At 35.9% G+C, this 15159-nt stretch overlaps 1 protein-coding gene across 3 annotated transcripts in view; it reads right to left on the reverse strand.

Annotated features, from left to right (window-relative positions):
• The window catches only part of LOC106070594 (tyrosine 3-monooxygenase-like), a 75532-nt gene that overhangs the window by 2301 nt on the left and 58072 nt on the right, over positions 1-15159 (reverse strand). For 2 of the 3 annotated variants that reach the window (XM_056033774.1, XM_056033772.1), the window contains exons 4-10: positions 15064-15152; positions 11593-11660; positions 10554-10604; positions 9547-9692; positions 8548-8683; positions 8111-8237; positions 5421-5650 (exon numbers count right to left, since the gene is read on the reverse strand). In XM_056033774.1, coding sequence (XP_055889749.1) covers positions 5421-5650; positions 8111-8237; positions 8548-8683; positions 9547-9692; positions 10554-10604; positions 11593-11660; positions 15064-15152 — 847 coding nt within the window. The remainder of the gene's footprint in view (positions 1-5420; positions 5651-8110; positions 8238-8547; positions 8684-9546; positions 9693-10553; positions 10605-11592; positions 11661-15063; positions 15153-15159) is intronic. The other variant, XM_056033773.1, reaches the window with a different exon arrangement.

The following is a 15159-nucleotide window of genomic DNA, read 5'->3' on the forward strand; positions in this document are numbered from 1 at the left end:
AACATGAACTAACGATTTATAAACTAGTCACGTCGCTATTTTGTTTCATCTCCTTGACTATTTCTTCCATACAATGTAAGCTATAGAACAGTTTGAATCTAATTTACTAGATTTATTTCGGACACACGGTACATGTTGTTACTACACTGATCAATGCTCTGTAATATAAAGAAGAAGAAGAAGATTGGCCAACCTTTTTTACTTTATTGTTTAGTCCATTAGTTTAATCTAGATATAGAGTCTAGAGGGTGAAAATCTGTTACATATTGCGCATGCTGTTATTGTGTATGAAATAACTGAACAATTAAAAGCAACAAAACAAGATGAGACGGTTATCATTGAATCCAGAAAAAATGATGAGGCCGACATCCTGAATGATGAAAAAGAAGAAAATACTTCAATACCGCAGGTTCTAGAGACTAAAGGACAGCACACAAGCATGTTTTTAGCACACTCCTCAAATATTCATACTGAAGAAGCTGAACCATCAGACAGTGTAAACAATACAGAAAGCAGGATAATAAACTCTAGACTGAACGACATTGGAGATTGGCCTGATGTCATCACAGATAATATTCGCATACACCTTGCCACTCAAGGATCTGAAACAGTTCAGCGTATGGACAGTAAATTCAGAGAGGTATATAGACATCAAGAATCAGCAAAACGAAAGGCTAGAAAGCTTCCAAAGGCTAGTTTTTTCCGGCAAATGTTAAACGGCGAGAAAGTTCTTAGAAAGTGGATGTGAGATTCGCCAAAAAAAGAATCCTTATTTTGCTTCCCCTGCATACTCTTCTCAACAAGATCTAGTACCAAATCTTCATTTAAATCCAAAGATGGAATCAGTGATTGGTGGAGGTTATCCCCGAAAATAGAAAAACATGAGACCAGCAGAACTCACATTCAGTCATCGCTTGCTTGGGGGGAACTTGAAGTTCACCTGAGAGTAGGGTATTGACAACAAGGCCCAAGATTTGATTATACAAGAGACGAAAACCTGGAGAGACTACCTGAAGAGAATCTTGGACATCATTCGTTTTCTCTCAAAGCAAAATCTGGCACTTCGTGGGCATCGCGAGCGAGCAGAAGAAGTGTTGGAAGGGCAAAATCAAGGCAATTTCTTGGAGTATTGGAGTTAGTAAAATTACTATCAAAGTCCGATACACTCTTGAGGGAGTATGTGCTTCAAACTAAGCTTTGTTCCAGACCGAATACATACATGTCTCCACAAATACAAAATGAATTTATTACAATATTGGTGAAAGGTCAAAACTACGGTGTCCAAAAACGTATTCTAGAAGTCAATCCCAAAGCACTATTCATTGCCTGCTCAAACCATTCTCTTAATTTAGCAGGAATTCGAGCTGCTGAAGCTGAAGTCAATTCGGTAACATTTTTTTTGGTACACTGGACCGTTTACACACCTTTTTCTCAACTTCAACACACCGCTGGGATATCCTCATCAAAATAACCGGAAATAAGCCTTAAACGTTTAGTTGAAACCCGCTGGATGGCGGAGAAGAAGCCGTCTAGATGATTAGGGATACATTTTCTAAAATTATAGAAACTCTGGAGACATTAACTAGCAGAGATGAAAATTCATCGACTAGATCTGAAGCAGGTAGATTATTAGTTTCTATTCAGTCTTTTAATTTCCTCACCTATCTTGGATTTTGGGCTCCTGTATTAACTGAAATTAATGATACGCAAGTCTACCTTCAAAAACAAGGATTGTCTATTCGAGATTGCTCACTCAAACTAAAAAAATTGGAGACATTTTAAAGTAGTAATCGAGAGGCCATCGCTGAAGCCAGCATTACCTTTGCCGAAAGCGTGTGCTCAGATCTGAGAATCAGTACAGAACCTCAAAAACGTATTGCCCATAAGAAAAAGATGCCTGGTGAGAAAAGTGACGACTCTGTACTTGCACACAAAGAAGAGCTACGAAGGGAAATTTATGCTACCTTGGACAGGATTGTTCAAGAAATAATCACCCTATTCCAGCAACTTCATGATGTAGCAGATAGATATGAATTTTTGTCGCCTTCCCAGCAATTAAATCCTCAGGTCGAAATCAATCTCGATAATACTCCTAGTGACATTGATAAAAACGAATTTCTGCTGGAGCGAAAGAGGCTTCAACGGTTTGTCACAGTTTCATCAGAAGCCTCCGAACTTCCAAAACCTGTTGAGCTCTTGAAATTTAAAAAAAATATATATCAGCTAGATGATTCAGTCCCGAATTTCATCATCATGATTCGCATATTTTTGACTATTGTGGTAAGCGTCGCTACATGCAAGAGAAGTTTTTCCAAACTTAAACTGATCAAGAAATACTTGCGATCAACGATGACAAATTTACGACTCACTAATTTGGCCATTTTGTCCTTTGAACAAGAGCTGGTGGAAAAAAAAGTGATTTCGATAAAATTATTGATACTTTTGCCAGCAAGAAAGAGCGTAAAATTCATTTGTAGTATGTTTATGTAAAAGTGATTTTTTGAATTAACAATATTTGATTAATGAATACATATTATTTTGAACAAAAAATTAAGGTTTTGCAATGTTAGTATTTAGTTATCTTTATCTTTTTTTTTTTTTTTTTTGTGGGGGGGGGGGGCATCAAGATGAGGTACCGCACCAGGCATCATATACTCTAGCTACGCCACTGTTATGATCAACACAAAGATGACGTCATGGAGAGCTCAACTGTAATAGAGAAGAAAATTTTACGTCATAGAGAACCCAAGTTCCAGGACAAACACGCACCGAACGATGACGTCAAAGAAAGACTAAAGCCCAAGTTCTGGGACAAAGAAAGACTAAAGCCCAAGTTCTGGGACAAAGAAAGACTAAAGCCCAAGTTCTTGGACAAAAAAAGACTAAAGCCCAAGTTCTGGGACAAAGAGAGACTAAAGCCCAAGTTCTGGGACAAAGAAAGACTAAAGCCCAAGTTCTGGGACAAAGAAAGACTAAAGCCCAAGTTCTGGGACAAAGAAAGACTAAAGCCCAAGTTCTGGGACAATGAAAGACTAAAGCCCAAGTTTTGGGACAAAGAAAGACTAAAGCCCAAGTTCTGGGACAAAGAAAGACTAAAGCCCAAGTTCTGGGACAAAGAAAGACTAAGGCCCAAGTTCTGGGACAAAGAAAGACTAAAGCCCAAGTTCTGGGACAAAGAAAGACTAAAGCCCAAGTTCTGGGACAAAGAAAGACTAAAGCCCAAGTTCTGGGACAAAGAAAGACTACATTTTGATGCAACGTGAGACACTAACTATGAAGTTGTACCTCCATCTAAAAGAAAAGAGAAAACTGATGAATGTCATCCTTTGCGTTTCACACACCTTCCAAATATTGTTTGGGGTAGGGGTAAACATGTCAATATCATGGTTTCAGGTAGAAATCAGACCTTTCATAGTTAGTAGGTTTTGTTTCTTTTAGATGCTTCCTTATAATCGAAGATTATTACATCCTGGGCCGAAATTCCTACAGGATGCTGGAGAATCTCAGCGGACAGGTTTGGACCATCGAGGCAGAACACACTCAACGCGATCATGTAGATATCCATAGTTCGCTATTTGCGTTTATGAAATAGTCAAAATTATTGAAAATTTGTTTCGGTGGGGGGGGGGGGGAGAGAAGAGTATGTATACTAAATATAGGGCCTACAATAGTGGCATAGATAATGTTTATAATAAAAAGATTTGTGCTTTATAAATTATGATCAGAATTTCTCTCTACAAAAAGACCTACGTTCACGTCATCATATAGAGTGAAGGTCATATGAAATAAAGAAGTGACAGAAGGGCCATCGATACACAAGCGTATAGACAGAATAAATTATAGATAAAAGAGATCATATTTATAATAACTACATTTATACATACGTATGAAAGAATTACTGAAAGGAACAGTACCAGGTAAAAGTAGAAGAGGCAGACGGAAAGTGATTGAAGGGCAGCATTGAGAAATGGACAGGGGGGGTCTCTATAATTGTGGCAAACGACACAAAGAGGACTGGAGAGAGACGGGTGACAGGTCATGCGTTGTTCCCAAACGGCCCGTTAACTAAGCTTGGCTCCTCAATCACCTCATAAACATCATCTCATCAAACTAACCTCATCTTAAACATCATCTCATCAAACTAACCTCATCTTAAACATCATCTCATCAAACTAACATCATCTTAAACATCATCTCATCAAACTAACATCATCTTAAACATCATCTCATCAAACTAACCTCATAAAGATCATCTCATCAAACTAACATCATCTTAAACATCATCTCATCAAACTAACCTCGTCCTAAACATCATCTCATCGAACTAACCTCATCTTAAAATTCATCTCATCGAACTAACCTCATCTTAAACAATCGAACTAACCTCTTAAACATCATCTCATCGAACTAACCTCATCTTAAACATCATCTCATCGAACTAACCTCTTCTTAAACATCATCTCATCGAACTAACCTCATCTTAAACATCATCTCATCAAACTAACCTTATCTTAAACATCATCTCATCAAACTAACATCATCTCATCAAACTAACCTCATCTTAAACATCATCTCATCAAACTAACCTCATCTTAAACATCATCTCATCGAACTAACATCATCTTAAACATCATCTCATCAAACTAACCTCATAAAGATCATCTCATCAAACTAACATCATCTTAAACATCATCTCATCAAACTAACCTCGTCTTAAACATCATCTCATCGAACTAACCTCATCTTAAACATCATCTCATCGAACTAACCTCATCTTAAACAATCGAACTAACCTCTTAAACATCATCTCATCGAACTAACCTCATCTTAAACATCATCTCATCGAACTAACCTCTTCTTAAACATCATCTCATCGAACTAACCTCATCTTAAACATCATCTCATCAAACTAACCTCATCTTAAACATCATCTCATCAAACTAACATCATCTCATCAAACTAACCTCATCTTAAACATCATCTCATCGAACTAACCTCATCTTAAACATCATCTTATCGAACTAACCTCATCTTAAAGCTCATCTCATCAAACTAACCTCATCTTAAACATCATCTCATCGAACTAACCTCTTAAACATCATCTCATCGAACTAACCTCATCTTAAACATCATCTCATCAAACTAACCTCATAAAGATCATCTCATCAAACTAACATCATCTTAAACATCATCTCATCGAACTAACCTCTTAAACATCATCTCATCGAACTAACCTCATCTTAAACATCATCTCATCGAACTAACCTCTTCTTAAACATCATCTCATCGAACTAACCTCATCTTAAACATCATCTCATCAAACTAACCTCATCTTAAACATCATCTCATCGAACTAACCTCATCTTAAACATCATCTCATCGAACTAACCTCATCTTAAACATCATCTCATCGAACTAACCTCATCTTAAACATCATCTCATCGAACGAGTCAACCACAAAGAGAATGGGCTGGAAGTCATCATCCTTGTATTCTTGCACTGCGGTGACGGCGGGATCAAACTCCTTGACGACTGGCGCCCCGCTGAGGCAGTTTTCAAGTTCTCCGTAGGACGAGAGCATCCCAGCACCGTAGGCCCTGATCTCACCGTTCTGTCTGCACAGTCCGAACTCAACTGTAAACCAAAAGAGCTGCAGGTAGACAAAGACAGTACTTAGTACAATGACAGTACTTAGATAGTACAAAGACAGTACTTAGACTATTAAGTGAGTAATACTGTTATCTAGATCTAGATCTAGAAATGTATAGTGTACATTCGGTTAGATGAATATCATTTCATAATGTATAAAATAGTGTCATTTGGAATACTTAAACCAAGGGGAACAATAATGATAACCTTTGTCATTATAAAAATTTAATTTGAACTACTTCCCTTGTTTATACAACTTTATGTATTATCTGGAGCAGTCGTTTTTAGAAGCCAGTTGATGCCAACTGTTCCGCCAGACAAAACAGAATACAAATACATAATATCTGCCATCCATCCATCTATCACAGTGACTCTACAGACCATGGAGGACTCTGTCCTGCTTAAACACATCCTTCCATTCAGATCTCTCTTGAGCCTTTCGTCTCAACACCCAAACTCTAACTAAGCCTCTATATCGTCAATCCTTTGGATGGGCGTAGCCAGTATTTTTTTCTGGGCGGGAGAAGTGAGGGGAGAATTTTTTCTCCACTCCCCCCCGCCATAATATATATATATATATATATATATATATATATATATATATATATATATATATATATATATATATATATATATATATATAATTGTATCCCCCAGCGGGATTCGGGGCCGAGCCCTGCCGCCAGGCACTTTTCCGGTATTGAAAGCCAACAAAATGCAATTTCTAAGTTATCTACAGTGGATTATCCCGCTATTAAAATGTTTTAGCTCAAAACCTAATCTGCTATTCTTACTGACTTAGACCCTCAGGTGCCGGCCGTTCGGTGCATTGGGCGGCAAGGTGCTTACACAAAAATCTGTCACTAACAATGTCTGAAGCCTCTTCCCACCTGCTCTGAGGACCTCCATGAAAGTGTGGCGCCAAATTGTACTAGGATGTCCCTGTTTGTGCTTTCCTCGTAATGGCCTTCATATCATCGCAACTCTTATTATACGTAATTCATTTTGTCGGAGAACATCTCCCGCAAACCTCATGCGACGCTCTGTCACAACCTTACTAAGGGGTTGACTCCCAGTTCGGCATAGGATTTCCTTGATTAAAACCCAATCTCTATAACTGACTCCTAAAATCCGTCTTAGTCATCTATGTTGAGTCACATTTAGTGTTTTTCAATTTCGGCAGATGACTATTCACTGCACTTTAGTAATGTATCCCAGCCATTGGTAGAGATTTGTAACCTCTTTGGCGACGTACTTGGAATTAGATGACTGTAATTTCAGGGGGGGGGGGGGAAATCAAAATATTCCTTAGCCATGTTCTTGGAATTTGGGGATTGTCGTTTGCATTTTTTTGGTTTTGTTTTATATAAGAGGGGGGGTGAACTGCAAAAACCCCTGGTAGGGGGTTTAAACTCAAAACCCCCTTGGATGCGCTGGGACAAGTGATGGTTTCGTATTAAATCTCTCCTAAAATAAACAAAATGAAAGCAAAAAATAAGTCACTAAATTCCGACACCCCCTAGGGGGGGGATTTCATTTCGGGAAGGGGGGGTTTAGTCCGTGTCCTCTACCTAGTTTCAACTTTAAAACACCGTCGATTTATCTAAGTATTTTCCGTACTGTCACAGTCTCAGTTGACATTGCATGATTTAAAGTTCACGTCATCCTAAGAGTTTAAAATCACGTGGAATTCCTGATGTAGAAAACAAGAAGTAGAATGAATAAAGTTGACTTTGAGTTCAGTCAAGTCAAGTCACTGAGGTCTGGTTCCCGGTCCAGGAAGGTTGGACGTTGCTTCCTGGACTGGTGTTTATATATGTATATTGCATGAAAGTCGATGGACTGGTGACTGTTGATTAATTATATTTGAGAGTTGATTTCATTATGTGCTTATTGAATATTAAAGTATTATTCGTATTTCAATGGATATCTATAGTTGGAGCTCCAGTGTCACTAGTAGTAATTGTTCTCATTGTTACTCGCTGAGATGCGGACGTGATTTGTAACTAACATATATTGGATACATTTGATACCGCTGTCATGCGGATAGGATTGTTTGTTATTTCTTGACTCGTAGCACTAACAAGGAGTGCAGTGTATTATTATGTTGTAAATTAAACTTTATATTTGTCTGCTGAAACGGACTTAAGTCAGTTTGTAGTGTATATAATTGTCACGTGTTAAGAGTACTCCAGGATGCAAGAACCCAGCATTCCACTACATTCGCATTCTTCAACATTACGCCATTCAACGTCATTAACACGTACCCAGGTAGGAGAGTTTCTGTTGTTTTTGTCAGATTTTTATCTGCTTTTAAAAGTAATAAGTAAATTGAGTTGATTCTCCGTTGGGAACTGGTCAGGAGAGGGCAAGAGTTTCGTCTTATGTTAAACTCATCATTTCAATATGCTGTGGCTGACCTACTACAAGATCAGTTTAGGAATTATCTAACTTTCGTTACCGTGGCAAATTTCTCGATCTCCTCATCTGATACGCCTAGAGTGGCCAGTCCAAGCTCCTGGGCAAACTGAGCAAACTTTGGATCTGCTAACATGGGCACGTGACCCAAGAGCTCATGTATACAATCCCTGGGGTGTAACAAATATTTAAATCAGAGAAGTACAGAATAACTTAGAAAATAAAAGAAAAAAAAATATAGATGTAGATCATAAAATATAGTTGATAAAAACCCTGACCAATAAAGTCATAAAAGCATACGTTATACAACATAAAGCTCATGAGTTTTGGTGGATTTCTTGTCGGTTTCTAATGTTGATTTATTGGATGAGAGGGAGGATGGATTATTCTGTTGTTTTAAGCAATTCTGGCCGATTAATCCTATAAATATTGCTAGAATGCAACAACAACTACTATGAATGAATATTTGAACCAACTTACGGTTCAGGAGAGTGGTCAGGTTTAGCCCCGTGTCGAACATACTGGGTACACTGGAACGTTCTAAAGGCCAAGGAGGCGAGGAAGTCACGTGCTGACAGAAGTCCAGCCACTGGTCTCAACTGGAATCCAGTTTTACCTTCAGGAATTATACAATTTTATACAGACTTCAAAGATCTAGATGTGAACTTGACATTACAATAGGAATAAGAGAAATCATTTAATGGGAATCATTGGGCGATTGTCAAGATATTAATCACAGTACATGGTATCGATAATTTGAACATAAATAAGGTTGCTGACCAGAATGTGCTTAGAATACCGATATTAAGTTGTTTAGTTCATCGATATAATTGTATAAATTGTAGTACTCTGTTTTAAGTTATTAAGTTGTCTCAAATTTAGACAATCAGAAGTTTTGGAGTTTTCGTTTTTTAAACCTAAAGGATCTTCTGGAAGAACTTGCCTTAATGTTTCATACCAAATAAATCAACATGATAGTATGGTGACAGTTAGCTTTTGATATGTCACGACAGAGTGTCCCAGTCGTACATTAAATCTATGATAGAAGCGTGATAGTGCCGTACAATGTTCCTATGACAGTGACTCTAGATCTAGCAATACATACTGGGTAATCTTTTTGATAATCCTGGCATTAGAATCCACAAAGGGTGGCCACATTTTGTCCTCAGTGCATCTACAATAAAGAAATGCCCTTAGTGAACTGATCATTCAATATGTCCCTCAGAGAGCTCGGCGCTCCACGGACCTCGGAACTCTGTGCCCTTTGATCTCAGACACCGTGCTTCACTACATTCAAGAATAACATGAAGATCTATCTGTTCAAACTTGTTTAGATTTTAGTTTGTCATTTAGCTCTTGTGTTTAGGTTTGTTATCACATCGCCTTGAACCTATATTGTTGTATGTGTTCACGATGTTGAACTGAAATTTGTATTTGTAGTACTGAGATGACATTAAAGGTATGCAGAGGTGAACTTACGTTTGATAAACTCGGAGACATCCTCCAACTGGGGTATCTTCTCCTCACAGAACCCGCCCTCTTTCTCCAATAGGTTGAAGACCTCAATGTGCTCTTGACAGGCGTGAGTCGGAAATAAGTTCTTCAAGTTTCTGTACACGTGCGCCCTGGTGTGAGTACAAGGGTGTTAGTGCAAGATGTTGAGTACAAGATGTGTAATTACAAGATGTTTGATTACAAGATGTGTGATTATAAGATGTGTGATTATAAGATGTGTAATTACAAGATGTGTAATTACAAGATGTGTGAGTACAAGATGTGTGAGTACAAAATGTGTGATTGTAAGATGTGTGATTGTAAGATGTGTGATTATAAGATGTGAGATTATAAGATGTGTGATTATAAGATGTGCGGGTATAAGATGTGTAATTACAAGATGTGCGGGTATAAGATTTGTGATTATAAATATGTGAGTACAAGATGTGTAATTACAAGATGTGAGGGTATAAGATGTGTAATTACAAGATGTGTAATTACATGATGTGTAATTACAAGATGTTTGATTATAAGATGTGTAATTACAAGATGTGTGAGTACAAGATGTGTGAGTACAAGATGTGTGATTATAAGATGTGTGATTATAAGATGTGTGATTATAAGATGTGCTGGTATAAGATGTGTAATTACAAGATGTGCGGGTATAAGATTTGTGATTATAAATGTGTGAGTACAAGATGTGTGAGTACAAGATGTGTAATTACAAGATGTGCGGGTATAAGATTTGTGATTATAAGATGTGTGAGTACAAGATGTGTGAGTACAAGATGTGTGAGTACAAGATGTGTAATTACAAGATGTGCGGGTATAAGATTTGTGATTATAAGATGTGTGAGTACAAGATGTGTGAGTACAAGATGTGTGATTACAAGATGTGTGATTACAAGATGTGTGAGTACAAAAGGTGCGGGTATAAGATGTGTGAGTACTAGATGTGTATATCAGAGTCAACCAAATATTACTTAATTTACCAGGTATTGTTTTCTTCCTCTGTGTACTGTACTCTTGGGATACTCTGTCCACTGCAGATACAAAAATGTTCACTTAAATAATGTATTTACTTCAGAAGATTCTAAATGTTTATATTGATAAGATGACGCTTTTGGAAACAGACATTTCATATTAGCCGATATTATAATATTAGAGTAGTAGTTGAGTAATTCAATTATATTCATACTAATTAGATGAAAGAAGATCAAATGTAAAAGTGGTCATCCAGGAAGGAAGTAAATTACTGTTGGAGACAATTTTATGAAATATATTTGAAAAAAAAACATTGCCGCTGATGTGTAGCTTCAAGTCAGGACAAAAGTCAAACTGATGACTGGGAATGTCTCTTCCAGTGATGTCTTCATTATAACCAACCAGATGATCGCTCTTACTTAACATGTTGGTGATAAATTATTGGTTTGTTTTGTTTAAATATTAGTCATACATTGATGTACAGATAGAAACAGTCATAGTAGCCTTGACATAATTACGTAGTGTACAGCTAACATCAACCACAATAGTCTTGTTCTGAACTTATCATAGATCTATCTAAACCTGCCCGGATTTACGGTAGTGTTGACTTCTGGACGCTCAGGGTCTCCTCAATACTATGTCTTTACAAAAAATTAAATGACATCAAGAAAGAAAACGAGCATTTGGTGTAACTTTTTGTTTCTTCACAGACATCTTTTTAAGTTTGTTCAATAAATGCATTTTGTATTTAAACTTTCGAGAGAGATAGTAGAGGCCTCCATAAAAGTCCAGTCCATGGCTTTTACTGACTAAATTCCAGCACTAGATCTGACTAAATAGAGTTAGAAAAAAAACAACTTTAATTGTCTAAACAAATCACCATACTAAAAGTCAATCACATGTACGTTGTACTGTATTTCCTTATTCAGTTTATTTTGAATAACATTGGTATAAAAAGAAGTCATAGTTTACAACTTTTATATTAAAAATAAATAACAAACAAAGGGCAATAACTCTTATCATATTAAATCGAGAACCTTGACTTACTATTTGTACCCAAAGGCAATGTCTGCTATTTCCTTTCTTCTCAGTCTGTAGTTTTTGTCTGCGAAACCCTAAGACAGAGTTTAATGACACTTGTCATAAAATATAAGAGTTTATATGAAACACAATGTTTAACAAGATTACAAAGAGAGTTTGTGTTACACAAACTCAGAGGCGGCCCCCGTCGAAGTCGGATCCCTGTCGGATCTGCATATTCGCAAATAATATTCAAGAGGTGATTTAATTTTGATGTAAAATGTTTTACACGTTTCGGATGTTCCTTCAGTGTTGAAGATAATTACTTCCTAGTTCCAGGACGACGGGGGATGGGAGCGGGCAGGGTTTGAACTCTGGGCCATCCATAAATCTGAACGACAGTCCAGCGCGCAAACCGCACGACCAGGCAGCCATCCGATGGTCAAAAGTAATAATGTTTCAAAGATTCATTTGCCGTAAATTTAAATTTAAATTTAATAAAAAATAGTAGATTAGTTTTAGTATATTAAAACATTACAATATTGATCAAAACGTTTGGAAATGAAAATCTACACTTTTTTTTACTCTTTAAGTTTAGAAATCGAAATTCTACATCTTAATCTAGTCTATTTTAGTCTAAACTAGATCTAGAAATTCTAGATCTAGACTCTAAAATAATTTTAATTAGAATATAAATCCAGATCTAGATATACTGTAATAAAAATCTAGATCTAGTTTAAAAAATCTAGATTAGATCTAAATCAAGATATCATTCCTTTTTTAAACGCGAGTCACATAACGAGGCTTAATAAACATTACTAGGCCGAGTTCTTTTTTCATTTCGTTTGAAGAATTTATTCCATATAACGTCAGAGGGAAAAAAAAACCACTACGCCACAAGGCCTAGCTAGACTAAAAATCACCTTCATCAACACGAGCCATTTCTCGAGTGTTCATAGACATTGGTGCACCGAGTGCGTTCTTTTAGCATTTCATTTAAAGAATTCATTCCATGTGACGTCAAAGGAAAAAAAAAACACTACGTCACACGGCTTAGTTAGACTAAAATATGTTTACATTAATACAAGCAATTTTTTCGAGGGTTAATAGACATTGGTGCACCGAGTGCGTTCTTTTAACATTACATCTAAAGAGTCCATTCATATGACGTCAAAGAAAAAAAATTCCATTACCTCACAATAGGCTAGTACCGGTACCATAAAAAAAAATGTCTTTATTTACACGAGATATTTAACGAGGGTTCATAGACATTGGTGCACTGAGTTCTAATAGAATTTATTTAAAAAGGATCAAAGCGGCATTGTTTTTGCGTTTTGTCTGTCAGTCGGTCTGTCCGTCATCTTGATATAAAAAAAAACAACTAAAATTTATTAAAAATTGATTAACCTTTATTTTACGTTTCAAAACATCGCAATAATTTTTAGGTATGAACACAATTGAAAAGTTTATATAATAGATTGTTCCGGATGTTTGTATAAATAGTAAAAGAAAAAGAGAATTTTAGATAAATGTAATACCGTTAATTAATTTTTTTGGATGGTCTCGTATAAAAATTAGATGTACTACAGCCACGTGGAGAGATTTTCATACCTTAATTTGGTGTTTGGATTCTGTTTTCCTTAAAAATCGGAACATAATATTAACGATAATTAGATTTTTTAATGTTTTAGGTAGAAAGTTAAATGTACTGTAAGAGAGTAGTGAGTTAAAATATTTTTCATAAAAATCCGTAAAAACATTATTTCGTAAATGAGAAGATTATTTGTTTATTAATTAGAAGAGGGAGTTCAAACAATTATTTGGCGTTAGTAGATTTTTAAATAAATTCGGAAATTTGTGGCGACGATTTGTAAGAAACAAAATCCGGAACTTTCTTTATCGATTACAAAACTTCTATGTTATGTTTTACAAGAAAATTAAATGTCTAAAAAGTAATTTTCAGTAATCAATTCTAGTAAATTACTTTTTTTTAAAGCCTTATGCGATTTCAAACAATCATTAGGCATAATTCATGTTTTATAAAAACAATATCCGGAACATTTTTACACTTAATGAAATATAAGTCAGTATAGAGATTTTGATTTAGCATTAATATGCTATTTACATAAAAAACGGAACAACATATTATTGATAATGTGTTTTTGCAACGTTTAAGCATGGAAATTGAATGTAATATAAATTAGAAGAGCAAACAAACATTTGTTGGGGTTGATTAGTTTTGCACAAAAAAATCCGGAACAATTAATTTTTAGATACTTAAAACTATTGAGATGTTACGGGAGGAACATTAAAGTGTAAATCAGATTTTCAATAGCTTTTAGAGTTCTAGTTTTTTTAATCTAATCGTGACGGACAGACTGACCAACAGACAAAACGCACAGAATCTTCTTTATTCGGATGGGGGCACTAAACAAAAAATAAATAAAATCTGATTTTTTTAAAAAGTTTAAGGAATTGGTTTAGCACCTGAACATGTAGCGACGTTACGCTACTGCACGAAAATCGCTGCATAGAAAGTCCATTAAAAAAAATGTGCGTGATATTTACATACAAAATGCATTATTAGCCTTTATAAACAAACAGAAATGTTTTCTTTTAATTTTAGCAGCTAGTTGACCAGAAAAAACATCTTTAACTATTATTTATATTTGTTGTAAACATTTCCTGTACATTTTAAAAATATATTTGACTTAGTGATACTGAAAATACACAAAAATTGCCTATCTTTGTTAGCATATTGTAACATTGCCTCCCTTACATTTACGTAATTGTTTTAGAATTGGTGTATTTTTATGAAAAAATCGCTTGCATAATTAATTTTATAAATTAAACGGTTTGCTTTTAGAAAACCAAAAGTAGCCGTTGCACCTAAACTTTTCAAGCCGCATTTAATGATGAAATAATATTTTTCATATCTCTTCTAGTTTTCGAGATCTGAGTGTGACAGACGGACAAGACGGACAGACGGACAGACGGACATTTTGCACAAACCTAATAGTGGCTTTTTCCCCTTACGGGGGCCGCTAAAAAGATATACACAAATACATTCAGACTAAAGATTTAATAGTTGACAACATCACCAATTACTCAAAATTATTTATATCTCTAAGAACATAGTAACATTACAATAGAAACAAACATTGGAACAAAAAGTTCATACCCTAAATGCAATTATAAGTTTCTTTGGGGATACCTGTTCAGGTATCTGGCGTTTCAATATCTTAAGTGTCTGCTTTTGCAATAGTATTTTTTCCCAGTTTATTGTCAACCCTGATGGGTGTCACCCGTTTCGGACCGCACCACTCGCACCCAACTAACGACGCCATTGAATGTCTGAATGACCTTTGCATTATCTGCCTGCAATTTTTTTTTCTAAGACGAAGATCGGTTTGATTCTGAGCACTTAACAGAACGAAAACTGCAGTCTTGGAGGAATTCAAACATGAAGTATTAGGTTAAGGGTTAATTAGCTCTCACCGGGTGCGTGTAATCCAGATCGGGTTCAAATCTTGTTATAAGGTGAGTACATCGGTCAAGGTCAGAGATGTGCTTCGGAAACCAAACATCTGACAG

Source organism: Biomphalaria glabrata, chromosome 6 (assembly GCF_947242115.1).
Source record: "Biomphalaria glabrata chromosome 6, xgBioGlab47.1, whole genome shotgun sequence".
Lineage (NCBI taxonomy): Eukaryota > Metazoa > Mollusca > Gastropoda > Planorbidae > Biomphalaria > Biomphalaria glabrata.